This window comes from Rissa tridactyla, chromosome 8 (assembly GCF_028500815.1).
Source record: "Rissa tridactyla isolate bRisTri1 chromosome 8, bRisTri1.patW.cur.20221130, whole genome shotgun sequence".
Classification (NCBI taxonomy): domain Eukaryota; kingdom Metazoa; phylum Chordata; class Aves; order Charadriiformes; family Laridae; genus Rissa; species Rissa tridactyla.
In genome coordinates this window covers 55,173,878-55,199,985 of record NC_071473.1, presented here as the reverse complement: position 1 = coordinate 55,199,985, position 26,108 = coordinate 55,173,878, and the positions used below count along the sequence as shown (strand labels likewise).

The following is a 26,108-nucleotide window of genomic DNA, read 5'->3' as shown; positions in this document are numbered from 1 at the left end:
ACCCTAGGCAGTTGCACGTACACTGGCAGAGAGAGTTGTCTCACTGTGGCATTGTACTTAACGTTAAAAAGACATTACTGTGTTTTAACGATAATACTGAAGGCAAGTCTTCCACATCCAGGATTTGTGAGCCAATCTCTCTCTCTTTCTTCCTCCCCTTCTTTCCTTATCAAGGAAACTCTGTAGTACCACGTGCCGCAGAAGTAGAGGAAGAATTCCCTTTTGTGAACGCTAGAATTTCTTTTGGCAGCTGGAAAGATCTAATGCAATGGGATGCAGTAAAGAAGGGTAAAGCTTACGGGAGAAGGAATACAGGTTTATCAAAAGAGGGAGCATCGGTAGTATACGATTATTAAAGATTTCTGCTTGGAACATTCTACTCTCAAATCCTTCTGGTGTAAATTGTTGAGTAGGAAAAAACAGTGCACCAGAAAAATGGGTGCTCTGTGGCAGCTGATGAAAGGGAAAGTGCCGCGGGAAAATGAGTGCACGCTGTGCCACGGGCTGGCAGCGTGGGGTGGCAGAGCTGCTCTGAAGGAACAGTTATGACATTGTATTGGCCAGATGTGCGTGAATTAATGTGAGAACCTTTCAAAACTGCCCCTTATGCCCCAGCAGCAGTTCCTGTTACACAACAGTGCATCGCTTATGCAACCCCTCTGGAGGCGACGTGGGGAGAGGAATTCCTGTGGGAGAGTCAGCCCGGTCCCGCAGAGGTGTAACCTCCTGTCCGGCGATGAGCGCTTAGGCTGCAAAGTGGGTAAACAAGCGGAGCAAACAGGATTCCTCACTCAGCGGCGTTTGTCAGAGGCTGACAATGTCTTGAGCGTGCCTTTAACGCGCTGGAGAAGGCCTGGGGAGGAATAAAGGCTGCTAATTTTTGTGGGTCTATAGGGAAATAATCTGTCAGTGGTTTTTTGATCATTTTATTCCTGCTATTGGTGAATGTCCCTGGTAGAATTTTAGGAAATGGAACTCCCTGAACGTCAGAGTGGCCGATCCCATAATCCAGAAAGGACCGGCTCGTTCCTTTGGAAATTCCAGCAGCTCCCGAGGGGGGAGGAGGCCTCACCGCCGAGCTGCCGGGCCGGTTTCCAGCGCTACGGCCCCAAAGCCATGTTTGACTTGCCAGCGTTTGGCAAAGTGGTAAATTCGTATTAAATCCGAGGAGCGGTTCCTGACACCAGGCCGGGCGGCGGTGCGGGGTGGCCCCGGGGGTGCCGGAGGGGAGCGGGGGGGGGACACACACACATATCAAACCGGGATGCCGAGGGGCGGGGATGGGGATGGAGGAGGGGGGTGGACCAGCGGGGCGGGGAGGGCGGCGAGCATCCCTCCGCCGCCGGGACGGTTGCCAAGGCGACGGCTGCGTGGCAACGGGCTGGCAGCGGGGGCCGCCCGCCCGCCGCCGATGCCGCCGATGCCGCCGCCGCGGCGCTCTGAGCGGTCGCGCTGCTGCCTTCCTCGCTAGATGCTGCGGAGGCCGCCCGGGAGCAACCACGCTCCTTTTTCGGCCACCGATCAACCAGAAACCACCGGTCCAGCTACCGGGGGCGACCCTCGGCCCTCCCCGCCGGGCCCGGGGACAACGCGGAGCGGAGATGTTGCCGCTGGTGCGGAGCGCCGGGGGCTCCCACCAGTGGCCGGCGATCGTTTTCCTCGGCCTTTGCTGTCTCCTACCCCCCGGGCGACTCGCCGCACCCGGTGGCGACTATCCCGGGGCGGCCGTGGACAATTTGGTGGTCAGGAAGGGGGACACGGCGGTGCTTAGGTAGGAGGCGATCGCGGCCGCGGTGGGGCGAGTGGGCTGGGGGGGGGGGTGTTAGGGGATGATGGAGAGGAGCCCCATGGACCAGCCACCGCCGCCGCAGCATCCCCGAGAGCGGTCGGGGCTCCCGGCGGAGCCGAACGGCTCCGCCGGGAGCCCCGACCGCTCTCGGGGATGCTGCAGCGGCGCGGATCCCCGCTGGAAGTGGTTTTCTCGATTTTTTTTTTTTTAACTCTCTCCTGTTTCCTAAAAATGCTGACCATCTCGCTAGAAAGTTGAGAAACAGGCTGCTTTGAGACCCCGTAGTTGGGGGTTCCGGCATCAATTCCGGGCTCCGTAGCCCGTAACGCTGAGGATTGCGCCCTGTCGGAAGTATTCGCTTATTTTTGACCGTTTTCGTATTTCTCGGCGATGAACGGGCAAAGCTAGCTTTGCGCCATTAGGAGATTACACGCTTTCCGTAGCTTCGTTATTGCTTCTCCTAACGAACCTCACTCTCCCAGTGCTCACAGTATCCTCGTCAGTCTGGTTGACTGGAGCAAAATTTGTTTACCAGTAGTCCTACACCGTACTTAATCTACTTGAATCCTTCTTTCTGATTTGAGTTCGTTAATCCTCTGGCTTGATTTGATTATCATCCCCCCCCCCCCCCCAAGTCTAACTTTTTATTCATGTGTTGCACTTTTGTCATGATATTGTTATAGTTCAAGAAAAATACGTTTTCTCATTATCTGGAATACGATTGCAGTGGGTCGAACCTCCTTGCTCGTGATAAATCTCCGGTTTAATTGGCAGTAGTTTTAAGCTTTGAAGTATCTGGGTGTGTTATTTTTTTTGTTGGGGTGTCACGCACTTAGGTCTCCAGATTACAGAGTATTTTAGCCACATGCGTTTTTGATGATCCTACAGTCGGCTGTGAAATACTGCATGAGGGATTTTCAGTAGGAATTTGTAATCGTTTCATAGCAAGTCAGCCTGCTTCTGGTGTAGTAGCTACCGAAAATACAGTAGATGTCTATGTAGGGCAGCTGACAAGTATTTTTGACGTATACCTCAATTATAGTCCGTATTTTCAGATGTCCTGAAGTCCTCGTGCCTTCTGTCTGCAGGACTGGAGTATCAAAGGGAATAAATGAAAGTCTATTTTATTTGTACTGTTTCAGACGTAATGGTTGCAGAGAAGATAACTTGGTGAGTTCATGGGCAGTTAAGACAGATACTCAGCCGGAACTGAACGTTACTAGGACATAAACAAATATATGTTTAGAACTACCGTATTCAAAAACTGTGGAATTGCTCTAAAGGTTACCCCCGGTGGGTTTCAGCCGGAGTACGTGCAGTTTTCTAGGCCTAAGATTGTGTTTGAAACTTGGTGTCTGTGCAGCTGGATAGGTTACATAAATGAAATTAGAGCTTTAAGATTAAAACATCGCTCCGGTCTCACCAGGGAGGGAGAGTGTCTGTTTTGTGAGGAGGTGCTGCTAAAGGAAACGCAAACACCGCTGCTGAAGTAGGCACAAGGCGATTAGATGGCGAAATACTGTGCCTTACATCTGGTTTCTTTCATTCTTCTTGCTCTACGATTAACTTCTTTCCTTTTGTATGCCTTTTGTGGTCTTTCTTTCAGATCCGAGTTTATTTTGTTGTCAGCTGGCGTTGCGGCTCGGAAGGGGAAGCGTAGGGTCGCTGCAGGAGAGCGCGTGCAGAGGGGCGTGCGGGAGACGGGTAGCGCTGTTTGTCTTGAGTCTCTCGCCACACGTCGTCACTGCTCCTCCTGAATTCTTCCTCTCTGGATATTTGTAACACGAATATATTTCAAAATACATTAAAATAATTGCTATTAGTGTCCTAAGTATTGGAAGCTGGCGATTTATTTAAACGCAAACTCCGGTGAGCTGGATAAGCGATTTGGGCGTTAGAAAAGGGGTGTTTTCTTTCCAGCTCGGCGCTGTCTGAATTTAGCCCTTCTCAGTTGCTGTAGGGTGGCCAGCGGCTCCCTGCTGCGGGCACGTGTTGATTCTCCTCCCAGCACCCTCCGGCTTCTCCGGTTTTATCTGTTTTCCCACAACCGGGGGCTTCAAAAGTTCCCTCCGTACTTTGTTGCAAAGGCAGCCCCGTGCTCCAAGCATTTAGCGTTCCTGTCTTTAATAATTGATGCTCGAATATGGGAGTAATTCCCGGGGCTTTGAGTCAGCGTTTTCCTGGCTGCGAGAAGCTTCGGGTGATGGACGTGATGCGCGTTTGGGCGGGGGCAGCTCCGTTGCACGCCCACCCAGGGCTGGGGGTGGTGACCGGGGCTATCGCCCTCCTTCAGCTGAGGGGAAACTTTTACTCGCGAGTCTCGTTTCGAGCTGAAATCTTGGGGAAGAAAGCGCGTAGCCTGGGTCCGTGACCGAGGTGGCAGAGCGCGAGCCAAGTTCCAGCCTCAGTTCTCACATTAAGTTTTCATTGCCTTTGCTAAAGATGAGGAATAAAGCCTCCTTGAGCTGCTGAGGTTTTCCAGTAAAAGCCTCCCAGCGTTAGCACAAAGTAAAGTAAGTAATATAGCTCCCCCATTTTAAAATAGTTAATTCACATGAAAGCGTGATTAATCAATTTAGCATCAAGCGCGTGCAGCGTTTCTCTGGTGCTGCAGAAGCAAAGCTGCGAGCATCCCTCCTGCCCCGGCCAGGTCCCCCCTTGCCCTCGCCGCGTCCCATGGGGTGGCCGCACGCCCTGTCATTGCCACCTGGGCCACCGCGGGGCCGGGCCGGGCTTCCCCGGGATGTGGCGCTGGGATGCTCGTGGCTCTCCCCCAGCCCAGCAAAGGGCACCCCGCACCCGGCACCACCAGAGGGACTGGCCCAGGAGTTTGCCAAGAATGTCACTTGGCGCCTGTCTGGGTATGGAAAGCATCTTAGCAATCATTTTTAAAAGAAAACCTCTCGTTGGCCAAGACGTTCTTTCTGATAGTGAGTTATTATCTCTAGTCTCAATAATTAGAACCTGGTTCCTCCTGTTCGTTTGTTTGCAATCAGCGATTGATCCGTGTGTTACGTCCTGGTCCGACTACGTTGGGCCTGGGAGGGGTTCGTGATGACTCCAAGCATGAGATTAAGACACAAAGGAGGTCAGATGCCGCTCACTGCAGGCTTACTGCTATTTTCCAGCAATAGTCACTGGGGTCAGCCGTAGAGTAAAGCAGTATTACGGAGCACAGCGAGAGTATAGTCACCACTGCGGGCCCGACGGCGTCCCGACGCTCCCCTGGAGTTCAGCGGCGTCCCGTTGACACGTGGTTCTCAATTCGTAATGGTGGTGAGGGTCCCATTTGTGGTCTGGCATGGCACTAGTTTGTAGTCTCTGCCGACGCATAGTTCGATCAGTCGGCATGCCGGTCATCTTGGCTCGGCTGGTCATCGTTTGACGCGGTGGCTGGATGGGTTTTTCCTGCCCTTGTTGCTTGGGCAGCGCTGGGTACGTACGCCACGCCGGCAGCAGCGGGCCAACCTTCAGGCGTCGTCTTGTTGGTCTGCAGAAAGTCTGCGCAAGCTTCCCGTCGGCTCGCAGCAGCAAACCCGCCGGGAAACCCTGCAAACTTCCCCGACGACCCGGCAGGAAACGTGCAGACCTCCCCTCGGTTTGCTGGAAATTAAGCAAGCTTTGAGACAGTGATTTTTTTTAGGTTCCAGTCTCTCACACCGTGCAGTCCCAACACTTTTTGTGTCACTCTTTCCTGAAGTTACAAGAAATGAAACCAGTAATGCACTTGCTTTGTATGGCAAAATAATTTTGGGAAGCTGTTTCTTTTCAGAAGTATAATTCTGTCCTGCATCTTTTCTGTGTTCTTCCCAGGCCATCAGTTAACATTTCATGAGAACACACGAGGAAGAAGAGAGAAAGTTATAAAACCATTATTTTATTAAAAGGATAAATTGCTACATTGTGAACTGCTGGAAATACAGGGAACGATCTGTATTTTCAGAAGCGGATTTCTCTGGTGGCCTTTTTCAAGTCCTCCTGTAAGGAGAGGGGTCGCGGTGGGTTTGTGGCCCGTCCGTAACGCTGACGGCAGAGGTGGCAATTTTGGAGCAGCAGTGTTTGAGAGAGGTGACAAATGCAGAGCCATTCGCTGGGAGCGGGTGAGGGTGACCCGCTCCGTGTCCCTCGCTGCCCCCAGAGCAGCGCCGGGGCTGGATGCTCCAGGGGACAAAAGCCACCTCCCCTTGGTGGGGGCTGCTCCGTCCCCTCCCACTGGCCTCGGGATCGCAGCCGGAGGTGCTTCTGCTTCCAGGAGAAATAAGAGAGAATTTCTCTCTTTCTGTGCTGACGCTTATCTAGGTTACAGCCGGTTGGTGTGTGTGCCCTCCTGGCTTTGTGTATCCAAGAGGCTCCTCCATACCTCGTCTGCAAGTTGTGCGCAGAATCCCCTTAGATATCTAAACGTGCAGACCTGAAGGTGATCAAAACGGCTTTCTCTAGCGAGCAAAGTTTCTCCCACATTTCATTTTTCTTAAAGCTCACGGTTAACAAAAAGATAGTTTACTTGATAGTACTTTGATACGGTGTAATCACAGCAAATTAAGTTTTAGAAGTTGGCACATTTTTTAAAAAAGCAAAAGGTTTTTTTACCACTATGTGATTATAGAGTCATTTATGAAATATATACTCTAGAACATGTAAAATAATGGGAATTCTTCACTGCAAAGAGTGAAACCTCAAGCTGGGATCTGTTGGATGGAGATTCCCAAAGGCTCACCGAGGAGCAGGAGTGGTGGAAGCTGTAAAGCAGATAACCAGATAACCGGTTGTGATTGCGGAGTGGACGTTGGTTCTTGTCAAACCTGGCTGGGAAAACCAGGGATCGGTTCCAGGCTAGCCTCGTTAACAGGTAGATTGAACTTCATCCACCTGCTTTTGGCCACAGCAGTCTCTTTTGGCCATTCCATGAGAATTTTGGCTGAGGTTTAGGGCAGCCAAAGTCATCTGAGAAAGGTGATTATAGGAGAATATTTTTTTTTTTTTTTTTTTTTGGTCATAGGTCAGGAGGTTTGGGGTTTTTGGGTTTGTTTTCTAAATTTGAAATTCTTTGCATGTAGCCTGGCTGCTTCTCTTTCCACCTTGGAGATTTTCAGGTCTCTGTCGTGTGCAGCCCCAGGACATGAGGTGGTTGTCAAACTCTTCGTATGAACCAACGGTAACGCAGGAGGGGCTGCGCTGGGTCTGGGAGAGTGTTTCACTGGTATGTTTGTACTGGTATTGAAAGGTTTGGCACGTGGTAGGCAGCTGATCTGAAACACTGTCCATCTCTTCCAGTGGTTGCTTTTAGAGTTACTCAACTTCTTTTCCGTAAGTTTTCCCCCTGGCGGAAGGAGTTGCCATCTTCTCCCACTCCTGGCATTCTCCAGCGTCTCTTGGTGTCCTTTGTCTGGGAGAGCCGCTGCTTCAGCGTGACTTCTGCCTCCCCCGAGAGGTACCGAGCGTTTGGCCCGTGACCCTCCCGGGGTGGCAGAGGCGGCAGGCAAGGCGGTGTGCTGGAGGGACGCTGCTCCTTGTGCAGCACCGATGACTCAGTGCTCCCCCGTGGCTCCCTCCAGCTTCGCAGAGATGGCAGTTCTCACCATCTAGTGAAAACGACTTCCCCGGCTGCGTGTCGTCTTCTTCACCCATATTGGAAAATGGGGTGCTCCCTGTTCTCCACCATGGCTCTGCTCTGATGAACGGTGACGGTTCAGGGGAGAGATGTCCACCTAACATTATTTTTCTAATCCAGGTCCCTTTAGGGGTATCAAATTCAGGCTCTCTGAAATCAGAGTCCAGTATGGGGATGGTCTCTGTTTTGGCAGGAGAAGTTTGGCAGCAGAAGCCAAACCCACGTCTCCCGCTTCTCTGGCTTTCAGACGTGCTGACTAGAAGGTCACAGGACCTCCCCTTTCCCAGTAAAGCACATCAGTGCCTTACCACGGGCTTGGGGGAGTCCTGGCCAAATGAAACCTTGCTGGGACCATTTCCAGTTCCTGCTTCCCCTGACTCCAGGCACTCGAGAATGAAACTACAGCATTATGGTCATCACCATGGATTCTGTTTTGTGTGGGCTCCTTGCCAACACTTGAGCTACGAAATCCCATGGATTCCCAGATCAATGATCCTGAGGAACATCTAGCTGCTCTGGTCGAAATCGCTGAAGGTGCCGGTGTGGCTTGAGTGCCCGTGTCGAGCAGGCTTTGATTCTGAAGGTGTTCAGGTCCTCAGGGGGATGTAGGTGCCTAATTCGTATGTAAATTGCTGCGGGGGGCTAGTGACTTTTGGGGTTTGGGACTTACTTGCTGGTTTTGCCCTCTCTTCCAAGGAGGGCTGCCCTTTGTAGCCAACAGTCTTTGCCAAAAGAGCAACAGTGGTGAGGGAAAGCTGGTGACAGGTCTGCCAAACGCTCTTTGTCCATTGTCATTCATATCGCTGAGAAATTCGTATTACTGAGAACTGGGCATTTGGGGTGAAAGTTTTGCAGTATGAGTAGCAGGTAAATATCAAGTGTATATAGCACATTTAAATTTTAAGATACTATATATATTTCAGGATTATGGTCCCCCTGATGCATGTCCGCACGCCGGAGTTGGATGCAGTTGTTGCACCCGTGTATAAATGCAGATATGTCTATGGAGAAACAGGTGGTGTAAAAAATATAAAAATTTTCTTCTTTCCTTTATGACTTTAAAAGGTACATTTTTTGACTTCCATACTCTCTTGGTATTCTTGTGCAGCGCAGGATCATAAATTATTTGGCTACGTGAAGCTTTGTTCCCATCTCTCTGCAATGTGACTGCGGTACGTGTAGACATATGTGCACACCCCCTCATAAAATTAAGTTGTTGTTTGGGTAAGGCTTTCACGTTCCAAATCCCTGCCAATTATTAAACAAGCACATTATGGCGCTTGCCTCTTGTCTGTGCGGTAATAATAAATAAATTCAGAGCAAATTAAAATAATTTATCATTTTAAACGATCGCGAATGTTTCAGATGTTATGCGGAGGAACTAACACAACAAGGAATCAGTAAGGAATGAAAAACAGAGTTTGTTCCAAAGGGCCGTTCTGTTGAGGAAGAAACAGAGTCTTAAACTACTTTCTTCTTGTCATCTTGCGTAAGAGTTGACTGTAGCCGATATCCCAGGGAAACAAGTCTCGGGGGCTCAGGCTGACTCGCTGCACAGGCCAATCAGCGACACGCAGTGCTGGCTCGCCACCCTCTCTCCTGGCAGAAATCTGACCCAACGCTGTGCTTGGAAACTAAAATCCGTGCTGCAGAGGCTCCGGGAATCAATCCGGAGACATCTCAGCTCTGCTGGAGGCTTGCGGAGGTGGATGGGCACAGCGGGGCTTGCGCTCCGCTGATGTCCCCGGCGTGGCCAGGCAGGGTCGGGAGCTCTCGTGCCCTGGACGCTGTTGCCCACGTTGTTCTTTCTCGCTGGCATGGCTTTGGCCCGTGCCAGCTGCTGGTCCTGCTCACCTCCTGTAGTGTTTTAACATCATGGGCTGTCCTTTCAAAGGACGCTCTCTCGCATCCCTCCGCAACGGGGCTGTCGCTCTTGGTGGGAAGGGAATGAGAAGGAACAGGTGACGCAGAGCATCTCCCCCCTGCTGCTCTCGCCGCCGGCAGACGCCCCCGCGGCAGGGCGAGGAGCAGCGGGCCTGAGAATAAACAGGTTTTTCAGAAGTAGAGGGGTTCAAACCAGCAGCGAGTGAAGGCAAGGGCAGGTTGGTCTGGCTGGCCACAGCTGTGGATAAATTCAGTGAGATTTTGCAGGTGACAGTGGCGGCAGTGGCCTTGCCTGCGATGAGGTAACACTGCACTAATCAATCAGGTTAATTGATCGTATCCATCCACAGGCTGCTGGTACCAGAACTGCCGGCGCCTTTACCTTGCTTCGTCTGCTGGTCAAAATGATCGGCAAAGATAAGGTTGAAAGACAAACCTTGTCTCCTCTGGGAATGCTGTTCCTCAGAGCGCCATGGGCAGAGGTGGTTGTTAGACGCTCAGGCACCGTCCGTTGGCAGAGCTGGGGAGTTCGGAGCCCCCTTCAGCTCCGGCTCTCTTTCAGCCTTTGAGCAGAGATGATCAGTACAAAATCCGTGTACTTGCCAGAAAAGAAAGGTCCCACTTGGAAGCAGAGGAAGGAACTCCTCAGATTTGCAAAGTTTCCATTTCCTCCACCTCAACCCAGACGTCAGTTCAAGGTTGATGCTAACTCGGTGACGTGCTTGCTGAAGTTTGCCATCACTGGGGCGGTCCCTCCTCTGCCTCTCATTGGCAGTTGTGCCTCCACCATGCTGTGAGCGTGGGGCAGCCATCCCAAGCCCTCACCGCCGAGCCAGCTCTGGAGCAGAGACGTGGAGTGGGGCCAGGGCCACCCTTCGTGGGGGCTCAATAGCTCTGCTGGGCTGCTGGGTGTGGGTGGTCCATCATACCCTGCACTGCTGGGTGGCTGGTATGGGTGGTCCATCACACCCTGCGCTGCTGGGTGGCAGGTACGGGTGGTCTGTCACACCCTGCATTGCTGGACTGCTGGGTACTGGTGGTCCATCCCGCCTTGCATTGCTGGGTGGCAGGTACAGGTGGTTCATCATATCCTGTGTTGCTGGGTACAGGTGGTCCATCACACCTTGCATTGTTGGGCTGCTGGGCACAGTGGTCCATCACACCTTCCATTGCTGGGATGCTCCATGTGGGTAGTCCATCACACCCCGCATTGCTGGACTGCCGGTTACTGGTGGTCCATCACCGCCGGCATTGCTGTGTGGCTGGGTGCAGGTGGTCCATCGCACAGGGTGCATTGCTGTGTGGCTGGGTGCAGGCGGTCCATCACATCCTGCATTGCTGGGTGGCTGGGTGCGGGCGGTCCATCACATCCTGCATTGCTGGGTGGCTGGGTGCAGGTGGTCCATCACACCCCACGTTGCTGGGCGCGGGTGGTCCCTCAACCCCTGCATTGCTGGGTGGCTGGTAGGGGTGGTCCATCACACCCCACGTTGCTGGGTGGCTGGGTGCGGGTGGTCCATCGCACAGGGTGGCTGGGCTTTCCCCTCTGGATGCAGCGTGGCAGAGCACGGCCTGACCATGCCTCCGCCCTTGGAGCTGGCTGAGGTTGCGGTGCTCTGGTGTTCTGCACAGGCGTACCAAATCCCACTCACCTTTGTCCTGCCGTATCAGAAGCTATCAGGCTATCTTCTTTGTACTTTTTTCAAATAATTTTCAACTCGTCAGAAAAGATATTTCTTCCTCTGACTGGATGCAGAGTTTTTTCCCAGCATGACAGCTGCCAGAGACCCCAGAGGAGGGTGGATTCATTAGTGCCCCTGCATCCACATGGGGGGATTTGCAGAATAGGCCCAATAAAATGTTGGTCCATCGCGGCGGTGTTTGTGGCGCTCTTTCTGGAGTACTTTCTGTACACGTACCGGCACATGGAGCCCGTAGGTGCCTGCAGTAGCTCTGGTTTAGTGCAGTATAGTAATTACAACACCAGGAGAGATTTGGAGGTGCCTTACACACGAGAGTGACTCACCAGTGAGTTCAGCTCAAGTTTTGATTTTTATACCTGCAAAACTTTTAAAAAATCTAAGATGAAGTAGAACATGCTCTGTTTTATAACGGAAAAAACAGTCAGTCTATTTTAAAAGATTTTCCCTTGGCAACAGCAGACAATCTGGTGGTCAGACAGCCAAACAGCTATCATTAGTCATGCATAATTAAAACAAAGAGAGTATCCAACTGTTAGCGGTAACAGTTTTGTCTTGGAAAAAATCTCATTAGCATACAATACTTCTTGCAGAAATCTCCAGTAGTTTTCCTCATGCAAATGCCAATGTAAATGAAGGAAATTTTATATATTTATGTATATATGCTGTATTTTTTTCTATGCATACGTAAATATGCAGGAATACGATAACTGCCCAGTTCAGTACAGCGTCTGCGATGTGCTGCTGAATTTACATGATGCAGTTCTGTCAAAAGTAGGCAGGAACCGTATTCCCTCTACAAAACACAGGCATACATAATTTACTGTACAGTTGTGTGCCTTTGATATTCCACTGGCTTCACGTTAAAAAATGTTTTCAAACTGAATATAATTCACCACCATGAAACAGCACTGGGGGCTGAAGTCCTCCTTTTCTGACCACCCGATTTTCGCTTGAGGCGAGCGCTCCCGTTAAACGTATGCCGGGCGTGAAGAAGCCGATGCAGACCTTTGCCCTTTATTTCCGTGGAACGGACTGACGGAGAGGTGTGGTGTGTTGCTCTACGCAACTGTTGGGGCTTGTTTTAGATGCCGCTGGGTGCGGGGTAGACCTGTTTCTATAGAGCACGGTCCCGGTACCCACGTGGGTGGCACGGCACGGTCCTGCCGTCAGAGCCGAGAGGTGCTGGGATGCTCGCAGGCAGGTCAGCGATGGGAACTGGTGGGAAGCAGACTGGGTAAGAGCTATAAATAACCAGTAAAGAAGAAAACAAGGCTTTGAAACCACGCTCCTGTGTCTTGCTAACTGGAGAGGGGGGCATCTGTAAAGCACAGGCGGAGGCGCGCTCTGGCTTTGCCACCAGCTACAGGTTTAGTGCCCTGAACTAAGCGAGAACGACACGGAGGACAGTTCTCTCCAAGGAAACCTGATTGAAGAAGGGAAGGGGAAGTTTCAAGCCAAGTTCTGGTTGATTTAGTGTGGTTAAGGTGTTTGTGGTTATGCAAAAATCAGTAGCGGTGAGATCCCGCCTTGCCCCAGCAGCAGAGAGCTCCCAGCTCCCCGGGGCGGTGGGCGCCTGCGCAGACGGGCCCCCGCTGGGTGTCCAGGACCCTGCGCCGGGCAGGGGGAAGCTGGTGATCGGTGTATTTACTTCGTTACATTTCAGATTGGTGGTGAAAAAGGTTATTTCGTCCCTCCCTCCCTCCCCCTCTCCCTTCATCTCTCCATCCAGCATATTTAGAGGATGTTAAATCCACCTATTGACTTACAGGAAAATCATTACTTTCTCTTCAGAACAGTAGTTGAATTTCTGATTAAAATAATATATAGAGAGGCACATATATGTATCTTTTTATAGACTTAGTGCTGGGGGTTTTTTTATGTTAAAGCCGTTAATTTTATGTAGCAGTTGTAGAGGAACATTTCCAAGAGGGCAGAGTCCTTGCTGCAGCGCGCTGGCGTGGCTCCCCTCGCTGCCGGCTCTGGGAAGGCGCTTCCCTGGGCTCGGCTGTGGCTGCGCGGCGCGGGGGAGAGGATGCTCGCGGCGGCTACAGACGCTCCAGCAGCCGCTGGGTGACAGCGAGGGGAGATGCCATGTGAAAACAGGAGAGCGTTGCAGGAGAGATTGCTTTGTGCTGCTGTGGAACAAAAAAGATTCTCAGTGGTAAATGAAATGGTGTTTCCTACACCATTTCCCCCCCTCTTTTCCCCCCCTCTCTTTCTGCACGGCCATTCTGATTGCCTAGAACTTTCTCTGCCACTTGTGTCTCTACCCTGTTGTAAGAAAATGGTCCATGTAGGCTTTGTATGTGGGAGACTAAGGTTCGTTGGGACGCCTAAGTGTATTTAAAACCTGAGCAGGTACTCCAGTACAACCCTTGTGTGAAAACTCCACTAATTTTTTTAGCAGGTTTTAATAAGCTACCAGCTGAAGCGCTGAAATATCCACGAAGAGGTTTTGCCTGGGTTTTAATAACACCGGTGGAAGTTTGCAGAGACAACACCTTAGAGCCGTTCGTTCACTGGGGATCAGGAGTGCAGGAACAAGCAGCGCACGCGCGTTCTCTGCAAGTTTGGGTTTGTTTTAATCCAGGAACGTTCACTCTCTGGTTTCGAAGTGAGAGAGCTGGTAGCAGCAGCAGAAGCCCTCTCGGGAGCGGTGCCCCAGCGCCCCCCCCGCCCAGGTGCTGGTTGGAATTTGGGGCAGCTCCTTCAGGGAAGCCAGAAGGAGAGCGACAGCCTGGAGAGAAGGGGGCTGAGGGGAGACCTTCTCGCTCTCTACAGCTCCCTGAAAGGAGGGGGCAGCCAGGGGGGGTCGGGCTCTTCTCCCAAGGAACAGGCCATGGGACAAGGGGAGACGGCCTCAAGTTGCACCAGGGGAGGTTTAGGATGGATATTGGGAGAAATTTCTTCACGGAAAGGGTTGTCAAGCCTTGGCCCAGGCTGCCCAGGGCAGTGGTGGAGTCGCCATCCCTGGAGGGGTTGAAAAGCCGGGCAGACGTGGTGCTTAGAGATACGGTTTAGTGATGGTTTCTGTCACAGTTGGGTTGATGGTTGGACTCGATGACGTGAAAGGTCCCTTCCAACCTGGGCGATTCTGTGATTCTATGAAACCAGTGCCGAGCTGTTCTGGCTCCCAGGTGGGCTCGGAGCAGGGCAGACGGGTACCAGCGCCGCAGTGGGGATGGCTGGGCGGGCACAGGGTGCCGCATCCTTGGGGGATGCTCTGCAGATGCCAGCGTGGAGCATCTTCTGAGGTTTCTTCATGGTCCCTTGCTAGCCTGGACAGGTCTCCACAGCGGCGAAGGGCCGGCTGGTGGGTGCTCCTCTGCCAGAAGGTGAAGCCTGTGCGGGATGCGCAGTGGGTGCTCGGTGTGGTGAGGAGATGCGGGGGCAGCCCGGCGGTGCTGCTGGAGCAGGGACGCAGCCTCGGGGGGGTGGCGGTGCTGCGGGATGGCTGACGGACACCGAGATGCCAATTTACCCGTTTGTAATTATCAGAAAGGAGTTTAATGGGGGAGGGTGTAACTGAACGCATTATGTTTGCCCGTTCCTTGTGGCTGGGATGCGACCCACTAGAAACGTTCAACTTGACACAGGAGCTCCAGACATAACCTCAGCTTTCAGTAAATTGTGGTGTCACTTAATTTTAAAATAGAGCTGTAAAGGCATGATGGAAAAATGAAAATGTTAAATACTGCAGCCAATACTTTTGGTAAGTGGTACATTGCAGTCTTGGAATAAACACATTTTGTGTTTGTGACACCGTTCAAAATAAAGTGTATATTATTACTGACGTAGTTTAATATTAGATCAGATTCTCTGTATCGTGTGCTGTAGAAGAGGATGATGGTCGGAAGCTCCCGCGGTGGGTGTGGGAGCTGAGGCGGGGTGTGTGTGAGCAGGGAGCGAGGTCTGTGCCCGGGGCTGCCCTGTGCTCCATAACGAATGGAAATTGTCGTCACAACGCTTTGGAACCAGGGTATTTGCCTCAGCCCCTTCCTGGTGGAGGACTGGGATGGCTAATGCCTCCGCAGTTGCTGCTTCTGCTTTTCTAGCCCTGGACCCGCCAACACTGAGACTCCTCTGTGTCTGTGATGCATCTCCTGGGTCCGTGACGCATGAGTCGTCCGATGTCCTGGCTCAGTGTCCTTTCCACCAGTGGGACCCGGCTGGTGCAACGGGCTCACAGGTTCTCGGGGGAGGCTGCAGGAAGGTACAGGGGAAGCAGACTGGGAAGCCCAATTTAGTGGGCTGTACTGCACTCGGCAAGATGTGAAACTGATAATTTTCTCCAAATTGGCTGAATAAAGGTCAAGAACTTCTTCCTGCCATCAGAGGTGAGGAGGAGAATAACTCCCGTGCCATGACCCGTGGGAGCATGAAAGAGAAGAGCAGAGGTTCGGGTACTGCGGAGGAAGGGTGAAAGGATGGATAATTTTCCATGTAGCCTTTCCTGCCGGTTCCAGGAAACCCAGAACTGAAGCGAAGGCTGCAGAAGGCATTGATTGCACCGAGCTGTTGGGTTATCCGCCGTGAGGGGAGGGCAGCCTGCAGGGCTCGGATCCCTTCGGAATATAGGGTGTACGTGGAAGCGTTGGCTTCTGCCAACGTGATGTTCACCCAACGACCACCGCAAGAGCTGGAACAGCCTTTTGGTACCCCATGCTCGGTGGTGGGACTGGCGCTTCGATGCTGAGAGGAAAACGTGGAGTTTAACCAAAGATAAACGTCTAAGTAACAGAGCTTTCAAAGAGTTTGTTGTTGTTTTTTAATTCTAGAAGTTGTGTTGACTCATCGTTGCGTCAGTCCCTCAAATAATGCTTCCTTTAGCATTTCCTGCTGATTGTGTTGGTTTCTTGTGTATAAGTAAAGGTTGAAAAGGTCTAGGAGTTACAAGACTTGCTCTACCAGATTTTTAGATTAATAAGATGCTTTTAGCTTAATTATAAAGAAATTGGGAAGTGGTCCTAGAAGTTAAACAGTGTCAACACACGCTGAAGTAAATTACAGACGAGGTTGTCCCAGACTTTGAATGCTCAAAGTCTTTAGGAGATTGAATGCAGCTCTCAGGGAAATCCCAAAATAATTTGATATCCTGAGCTGAGGCAATAATGTTTCCAAAGGCAGGGGGAAGGATGGATGTCTCGGCAAAAATAAACAGCTAAATAAAAGCGCTGTCTTCCGTGTTTGTCTACTGCGTCACAAAGCCTGAAAGGCTGAGGTCTCTTCTGCAGCATAACTGAACCCAGCTGTATTGAAAGCATGATCTCAAATAGGTAACTCTGACAGCTCTAAAAGCAATTATTTCAGTTATTCTATCCCTAACCATCATAATCTGGCAGCTTTTAATGAGGGATTTGCAGCAGATGAACTAAATTAGTTAAAAAATGAGCACAGCCGTATATGAAGGTCTCAGAAAGGACTTACGTTATTAAATTGACTTATTTTAGGATCTATGCTTATGAAGTATTAAGTTAGCTTAGTTATGTATTTTAATAGATGTGATGAAAAATCTCATACCAGTGGGAGTTAAAAATGCAGTAGTTTTGCAGCTATTGTGTTGCTTACAGAATGAAGTAATAGATAACAATGCAATAATTAAAACATTTCTTTGTTTCTTTGCTGAATATTTTTGCTTATAAATTTAGTATGGTGGTATAATATAATATCTACAGAATTATGGGCTACTACATTTAAAGTACGTGTGTGTTTATCTTCATTTGTTATGTCATAATTATCTTGAATTTATCATAGGAATTAAATGAGTAAACTGGCAAAATCACATAGTTTTAAATGTGTTATATACATAGAAATGTTGAAGTGTTTTGCTGGCCAGCTACTGCTTTAGGTCGTCCGGCTGGAAGTTGAACTGTATTGCGGCACTTCAGGCACACCTTTTATGCTTGGACCCCCCAAGCCACTTCTGACTTCTAATCCCGCTCCAGCAGTGTAATTCTCTTACCATTCTTGTTCAAGACAGTTATTAAGTAAACGGAAAATTAAATATTAAAAATGTCCTCGAAATGCTAATATAAACAGTGGAAAAAACAAAAGACGACTGATTAGTCTAAAGGTTTTTTTCAGGTATTAAGGGTCTCTCGTATCACGGTTCTACGCGTGAACAGATTTTTCTGTGCTGTGGGCAGTGACTGTAGGGAGCCGCTGTGACCTTCAAAATCTTGTAAGTGTGGTATAACAGCGTGTGAAAGCTAACTTGCATACCTCTGCTGTAGCAATTGCCCTTATATTCCTCTCCGCAAAGAAAATGCTAAACTTTACCATGCAAGTTACTTTCATTCTTCTGGACTTTTTTTTGGTAAGGCATTTTAGGGTGTAAATTTACATAATGGCTTGAGAAACATAGCCTACACTGTCCAAATAATCCTGAAAAATTCTTCAGAAGATGATGGTGAGTTGAATTACACCATGCCCCATTAACTCTGGAGGCCCTTTAGGGCTGTTTCTGGAGGAGGAGGGGCCATGCAGTAAACTGTTGAGTTGACAATTCAACTAGAAATCAGAAGATTAGCATCCTATCCCAACCTCTACTGACTGAAGGGTGACTATCACCCTTCGGGATTTTGGAAACCCATGTTGCTTTTTAGAAAAAAATGAGAACTTTCCTACTTATCACCTGGCAGCACCATGTCCAGGTGCTGCAGGGACCTGCCACTGGCTCTGCACCAGTGACACTTCTCCTGGGTGGGTGTGCGAGGTGGGGCCAGGTCAGACATTGTAGTTGTTTCTGGATAATTACCCAAAACATACCCAGTTAAGGATTTCCTGTCCTCTGTATAAAGCAATGTCTCCAATTCCTATCTGAAAGACCTTCTGCTATTGGAGAGCTCTGTTTACATTCTGCAATATTCATGTATGAGACAATTTTGGGTATAGAATTATAGAGTCATAGAATCGCCCAGGTTGGAAGGGACCTTTCAGATCATCGAGTCCAACCATCAACCCAGCACTGCCCAAACCCCCACTACCCCGTGTCCCTCAGCACCACGTCTGCCCGGCTTTTCAATCCCTCCAGGGATGGCGACTCCACCACTGCCCTGGGCAGCCTGGGCCAAGGCTTGACAACCCTTTCCGTGAAGAATTTTTTCCATCCTAATATCCATCCTAAACCTCCCCCATGTGTGTATGTGTTTTTAAGGGTATGAGATTTGTGTCACTCCACTTGCCCCAGCGGTCCAGCTGCTCCACACTCCACAGTCAAGGTTGGATTGCAGCTTTTGCTTCTGACGGAACTTTGATTCTCTGCCTGGCAGGTGAAAAGAAGAGCACGTATAGCTGAAAAGAATATTTACTAATAAATAATCAATACACCAGACACGTTAAATACCTCCCCTGGAGGTATTTAAAAGCCGGGTAGACATAGTGCTCAGAGATATGGTTTAGTGATGGTTTCTGTCGGAGTTAAGTTGATGGTTGGACTCGATGATCTGAAAGGTCCCTTCCAAGCCAGGCAATTCCACGATTCTATGATTAAGTACCCTGGAAAGAGTAATTCCCTGGTGCTGCGAAAGAGGTTTATGATGACTGAGAGGTCCGTCCCTGCCCCTCTCCAGGTCCATCACCCGTCCCCGCACCACTCCAGCCCTGCGGCTCCGACGGGCACGTGGGGTCCGGGGCTCCCCGCATGGATCCAGGGCATCACCCCACCTCACCCCGCGCACACCAGCAAAGCCCCGCCGGGAAAGCCGCAGGTATGGGGGCCACAGGCATGAAAAGCAAACAGTCTTTTATGTATTCTTCCCTGTAGTTGGTGAACTTTGCTTTTCTATCCGCGACCTGTGAACAAGCGTGTAGCGGGATCAAAATCCCCCAAAAATGGGGGAGCGTCCAGCGGTGGAGGAACAGGTCACGGATTCACAGGGGCGGTGCTTTGGCCGCATTCGCAGGAGGCCAGGTGAGGAGTAAATATGTTATGAAAGTGGCCTAATTATGACGAGCAATTTTCCCCCCGGCTGGAACAATTGGACTAGAAAATTGTACTAGACTTTTCATTCTGAGACTATTAAATAGCAGAGGAAGAGAGAACAAAATATATCTTTTGTCACAGCTGCTTTTTTTTTTTTCTTAGCATAGAGTCTTGCACATGGCTGGAAATTAGTTTAAAATTAATTTAATTAATTTTATTTAATTTGTGACTTTTTTTTTTACCTGCATAAACCTTCTTTATGTTACATTTCTGGTAGTGGGAAGGTGTGTGTGCTAAAGATAAAGCACAGCCTGCAAATTAAATTTGGATAACGCAGTCGTTCGGGGTGTTCTGCAGCTCGGGGCTGGCTGGGGCTGGGGGGACGCGTGGGGCTGAGCCCCCATGGGACCGTCCGGGCAAGTGGGGAGCGCAGCGGTGCCCGGCTCGACCTTGTACAGAGCAGCGAGAGCCAAAGACGGGGGGATTAGCACAAAGGAAAGGGGGGAATTTTGCTTATACCCCCCGACAGAGGCAGAGGTGGATGGTGTCTGCAGGGAGCGCGAGGGTGTGAAGGGGCCAGGGCAGAGGACGAGGACACGAGGCATTGTGAGCCCCCCGGAGCCTGGAAACGAGTATCTACAGAACACCAAAAACTGTTCAAATTTTAAAATTAAACCTGGGGCGCAGGTGTGGAGTGGAGAAGATCCGAGAGTCTTTAGCCTAGATACAGTAGTTGAATTTTCTCATTTTTTTTTCCTTTTCCATATAGAGCTGCATGCTCCATATGAAGAGATTATACGATAAGAGGAGATTATAGAACCTGCGGCTCCCTCCCCGGCTGCCACAGCCAGAGGCTGCCCGGTCCCTGCCGCGGCTGTCGGGCAGCCCGGGGTGGCCCAGCCCCGCAGGCGGGTGACAGCTCGGGGTGCCGGCATCGCCTCCCGCAAACTGCACGATTGGCTTTGGGTTGGTTCTCCTCTTCCTCTTTCATGTATTATATCCAAATATCTGATCGTGATTTTTTTTTTTTTTTTTTTTTTTTTTTTGTCTCTGTAGGGCATTTGCGATTCATTCGTACTGATTTTATCAATGGGTAATGGATTTAAAATAGATCTTGTTTTGGAGGTGTAAGGAGCACTTTCTGTGATAGCCATCTCATTGACTGCAGTAGTTTTGTGTAAATATTTCAAGTTAACATGCATTCTTTGATAAATAACAATACGGCTTAAGTGGTAATATAAATAATTAACACCTTAGGATGCCTGGCCTTTCTGTATATAGATAACTGGCATACCAGAGCGGTTTTACTACCTGCATGTTACTTTTTCCTGTACCTACGGCCTTCTCTCCCCAGCAGCGGTTCACCTTTCCCTCCCTCCCATCTATTTTAGCATTAATGTTTACTGCAACGAAGCTGTTCGTGCCCAAGGAACACATTATTCTGTTTATGAAAATAGTAATAACCCTGAACACCGCATATGCATTTGGGGCTTAATTCAAATAACTCTTGAAACATCACATTTCCAATGGACTATGCTGATTCCTGCTTTTTTTATATATTAGCTAGGTAAAGTAAACAGCGAAGGAGAAGATTTTATGCAAAAAAATTTATTTTTAATTCAAATATGCTCCTGGAATGACTGTCTCGAAAAGCATACTTTTTAATATTTTAGGCGCATCCAAATACATTTTCTTTTTATAAGATTAACCAAGTGAGTGATGAGAAGGAATATTGTGTTGAAGCGTTCATGAAAATAATGCTGGTGTAGGAAAGTGGAATATAACGTTCAGGATGGTTCAGCGCATGTGCCTCCGTGGCTTGAGGAGGTGGTAGCCCACGGAAGGGCCAGGTCAGCCCGGGAGCCAGGGCTCGGGTGGTGGCTGCGTGGGAGGAGACGCTCCGGCAGTGTCCATGGGGACTGGTGGTGTTTCCATGTCCAACGTACGGATAGTTGACGTGCTCGTTACAGTGCGTCGGGAGGAGAACCCGCTGTCTGGCTAAGATTGCAGCTCATGATAAAGCATTTTTGGGATGCAGTGCTTAGAATTGTAAGCGCATAAACCAAACCCAACCACCAAACAAAGCTTCAGATGTTCACTAAATATGAGTATGAAATTCCTGTGGTTCTTTCTGGGGAGGCAGAGAAGAAGTGGAGTAAGCTTAGATTGCTAACGTTTTTTGCAAACCTTTTGAATTCTCCGATGGAAGATAATACACGGTAATAGTACAAAGTCATATTATTTTTTATAGTAGCAAATGATGTGCAGTACTTACTGTTGATCAAAGTTTACGTTACCTAGAATACAGTTTCTGTGCAAATGTTTGCTGTCTTTGGAGAGGACGTGACACATTATTCATAAGGTAGAAGGAGATAAATTCCAATATCCAAAGCACATCTGCTAGTAAAAAGTTTGACTGGGTGCAGAAGAGCAATACAAATATATTCATAGGAGAAGAAAGGATTCTTTTTTTTTGCTTAGAATATTCATTTGACTACATATGTATGCTCTTTAATAATATATATCCATACCTGTGTCATGGCAGAATCGGGAGTGTTCTTTCTTTACCTTCACCTGGAGGAGAATCAGTAATCTTCATCTAAAACAGGCGTTCAGCACACTGATTACTGAAGTTGCCAACCCCTCTGTAAAGTTACGGCATCTTGTACATCGGTTAGCGTAATCAGTCGCTAATAAAGAGCGCCACTCAATTAGCAAATAAGTGCCGTTGGCAGTCCTGGAGTATAATTTTGGCCATTTTTAATAGGTGATGCCTTCCTAGGGCTGGCTGTGGTTATTAGCAGATAAGAAGTCGGGGGAAGGAGCGGTATCAGCAATGTGCTGCTGATTGTTCCCGTGGGCGCTTGCCGAGCCCCCGGCCGAGGGGCAGCGGGTGCCGGGGGGGACGGAGCCGGGCCTGGAGCCCTGGCTGGTGTGCTGGGGCAAGGCATGCTGTCTGGGGGGAATTTTCCTGCTTACGCCTTCATTTCCTGCAGAAATGGGCATTTCCTGCCTTTCTCCTCTGGTAAGAATCATGTGCTTGTAGAATTTTATTTTTTTTAGTTGGTTTTGTTTGGGGTTTTTTTGGTTTGCCTTTTCTTTGGGGTTGGTTTGGCAGTTTTTTTGGTTGTTATTTGGTGGTTCTTTTTTTTTTCTTTTTTTTTTTTCTGGCAGCAGCGCATAATCTTTCAGATTAAGAGCTATTTTCTGAAAATATTTACTCTAGCTGACCCCCTGCCCCCAGCAGGCTGATGTGGAGCTTCCCTGTCTAGCAAAGCTTTACAATATTGTAATGATGAACCTGGTGGTGGGGGGAGCTGTACTTCTTAGCATTCATCCGTCTTTAACCAAAAGTAGATGGTTCCCGTAATGGTTCCAAAAATATTTTCACTAGCAAAGAAGTTCTTTAAATAGTACTCGCTGAGTGAAGCTGCTAATTTGCATGACAGCTTGATTAAACGTAACCTGGTTCCACACTTAATTTATTTTGAAACTGTCCAACATTTCCATTCCATTAATTTTAAATTAGTAGACTAGCTTGATTAGAATATTTAAGAAAAAAGGTAATTTTATTATCTTAATTTGTGTACGTTCAAATCCATACTGTAAAGTGGTTATAAATAACAAAACCGTTTGCACCAACATGAAGATCTATTGAACTTGTTAGTGTGATGCATAATGACATGAAGAACTAGGCCTTTTAATGATCATTTTTAACTTCAGCAGAAGTTGGGTTGCAAATTTGGCTCCACGTTACACTACGTATTCCTGAGGATGTTGGTTTTGGGAGAAAGAAACCTGGAAGGATAATATTTAAGAGTGTATTTTACACAACCTTCAAGGGGACTCCATTTCCAACAGAAAGTGATTTTTCAGCTACTGGAAATGTTTTTGGTGCTGGTTTCTGTTTTGAACAATGAATGATACTAATACAAGTTGGTGTCTTTATGACAGGATATGAAAAGCAAAAGTGAAACATTCCCAGTAAGAACCAAAGGCCAATATTAGTATTTGTTACTCTGCTGTCTTCTTAATACCAAGTTTTATGACAGCAAACGGATTTGTCTGCGTCTGTTCTGCCCGAAGACCAGTCTGAGATATTTCAGATTTCTTCTGAAAATGGCCCCAACAGTTTATGGTATCTCCCACCTGTTCCAAAAGGATGTTTTCGTGAGTACGGCTGTGAACACTTTTCCAAGATAAAGATTATATTAGACATCATAAGATATGTTCCCAACACTGGTTAGAGCGCTATTGTCATTATTAGTGTCTCAGCACAAGAACAAATAAGTATTTGTTGTGAATTATTCTTTCAAAATATTGGAAACAATAGAGAAGTTTCGGTTTGCAGTATGGCTAAGGATTCATGGCCAGCGCTAAATACTTTTTTATTTCTTTCCATATATCCATGCTAAAATTGTTTTGATTACTCATTGACTATATTAAATAATTCTAAAGGCTTTTCAAAAAATGTCTTTTAGTAGCATTTTGAAAATAATCTGAGTGCCATGTGAGCTTACTGTTTATTTTCCAAAGTAATTTAACAATTAGGAGCCTAAATATTTTTTATTGTTTTTAAATTATATTTATTTATTTATATAATTTCTGAAAACGGGGAAAAAGAGGCTTTTGAATCTCGTAACCTGCTGATCGGTCAGAGGCGCTGGGCCCCTGGCATTGCCGTGGCGCTGTAGGTTGAGCAGGGAGGAAGACCATCGCTCCCAAAGCCAGCGTCGGCACGCCAGGTTCTGTCTGCGTCCCGCTCGTGTCTGTAACTGCAGCAAGGGCCATTTCCAACGAGCAGGATATTCTTCCTGAAAGTATTTGTGGACATGCAGTTGTTCCCTTTCCGAACCGATCCTTGGGATTTTTAGTTACACAAAACATCTAGACAATTTTTGGCGGTTCTTCAAGGCGGGAGTGATTTTTAGGTTGGTTAAAGCAGACTTGCTCTGTCGAGCACTGATCGTTGGCTTTGGATGTTTTTTCTGTGCATAGTAATTTTCTGTCAAAACCAGTAGAAGTAACACCAAAATATAAAGACCAGATGTGCTGTGAAATATGATTGATATTCGCGCTAATGTGTTATATGAAATATTTGATCAGGGTGGGTTCACCTTGCTTCACTGCTGGAGATTAATTAAATTTCCTAAATTAGGACCCTAATTGTACTGCTTTAGCTACTCAAAAAAGAAAAAAAAAAATGAGCAGGAGATGCTGTCAGAGGGTGATCCGGGCACCCGAACTCTGACGGCGAATGTCTTGATGGGTGCAATGGTCTGTATCATTAAACTAAAATAATTTGTAACCCAAGAAAGTCTTTGTTAGTTTATGGCCTCTGAGATTGTTGGTCTAAACAAGATGAACCAATCCTAAACCCATTAAACTGCTTCGGAAACAATCGTATCCTCCTGGAGTGATGTACGGCAGACATGAAAATCTCAGATCCACTGAATATTATCTGGGCAAGTAGCTCAATAGATTCCGTGCTAACATCAAACCTGAGTATGTGGAGGAGAGACAGGACTTGTGCCAAAAAAGAGCTTTTCATTTTTTTAATGATCTGTCATCCAGCTTTAACATCACTAGCCGTGCTCATCTTGAAATCTTCTTGACTCATGAGTCTCTGTCCTCTTTTGGTTATTTTTTTAATTTTTATTAGGTTTTCCTTTGGAAGCATCCTCTTCCACACTTTTGCCATGCAGGCAGGCTTTGGATCCCCTGGGTTACTCCCTCATTTCCTACGTCTCTGCTTGTGAAAGCGCAACTTGCTGTCTCCATGAAGATGACACACAGATATATTTGCATTTTCGTTTCAGATTTGCATCCTAGATTTACAAACTAAAACCTCCGTTTTATCTTCTGAGATCTCCTTGTAGATACCTTCCAAGGAGCTTAAGCTTTACATTTTTTAAAAAAGATCACATATCTCTCATTTCTGCCTGTCTCCAAGAAACGCCTTTTCAGCTGCCCGTCCTGCGGGTAGCCCAGCAGCCTGGCTGGCTGGTCCCCTCTCGGGCCTCCTGCCTGTGCTCGCTCCAAACCACGCTGCTTCTTTCTGCGTAACATCCCCGTGAAATAAAAACTCCTATTCGAGCTTTTTCATCTTGAGTAATGAATTAGTCTTCCTTCTAATTTTAAGCAACACCATCTTGCATTGTGACTTTTCTTCAGACCTCCGGGACAATTATTTTTTTCAGACCATCCTCTTGGTGCCCTGCTTCAGTGTCCTCTGGTTCCAGCTTCTCCATCTCATCAGGGATAACGTATTTGTCTGAACGTTCAGGTTATCAGGTAGTAATAACCAGCCATGAAAATGAATGTGTCTAATTTGGCCACTGCCCTGGATGTGACAGTGACAAAGACGGCTCGTTGCCTGTGCTGGGAGGAGAGCACTCCATAGGTCTTCGTTTCCAGCTCCGGCTGCGGAGTTTACGATTGCAGAATGGAAAACAATGAAGACAGAGAGGAGAACATTTTACATTTGAATGAGAGGACCAAGACATGTGACACTAAATATACCTCTAAAAGGTGATTTATTTCCTAAATCACTTTCACTTTTGAATTTGAATAGTAGTTATGGATGAAAACGACCTGCATTTAATCAGGGAGTGAGTGAGTGTTGAAGAAAATGCTGTGGGCGTGCTAGTAAATATTTATTTATGATAGATGTGCATAAGTGAAGGATGGAATCCAGCATTCACTAGGGCTGAATCCATCTCGTGATGTAATTTACAATTTCCAAATTTATGAATATATGTATGAATGGCTGAATATAGACTCTGCTGTGAATACTAGTAGTTGAAGGTCACGTTATATTTCATCGGAAAGCTAATTTTCATGACGTATATAATAAGGTTTCACATTTGATCTTTATGTAATGATTACTGGAGCATTTTAACATTCTATTATTGTGTAAATAAAGGTAAGTATGTAAATATTTTTTCTTACACTTGATGAAGTGAGTGCTGTTTCTGTTACGTAACTGAACGCAGAAGCTGTAGCTGATCCTAGCTCATAGACATCCATGTCTATGAACCCACAACAATGGGACAGGCTCACGCTGGAAAGAGGCAGTAAATTGCCTGTCTTTCCACCATTGTTAACATTTTTCAATAACTTCATTGCTTTTGGAAAGAAGTGGGCTGATGTTGCTTGGGAATCACTAAATGCTTTCCGAGGCAGATGTTGTACACT

At 48.0% G+C, this 26,108-nt stretch overlaps 1 protein-coding gene across 1 annotated transcript in view; it reads left to right on the top strand.

Annotated features, from left to right (window-relative positions):
• The first annotated feature begins 1,374 nt into the window (after positions 1–1,374).
• Positions 1,375–26,108, top strand: part of NEGR1 (neuronal growth regulator 1) — a 286,625-nt gene continuing 261,891 nt past the window's right edge. Inside the window, 2 exon segments of the mRNA XM_054213168.1 lie at positions 1,375–1,581; positions 1,583–1,771. Coding sequence (XP_054069143.1) covers positions 1,472–1,581; positions 1,583–1,771 — 299 coding nt within the window. The 5' untranslated portion in view covers positions 1,375–1,471.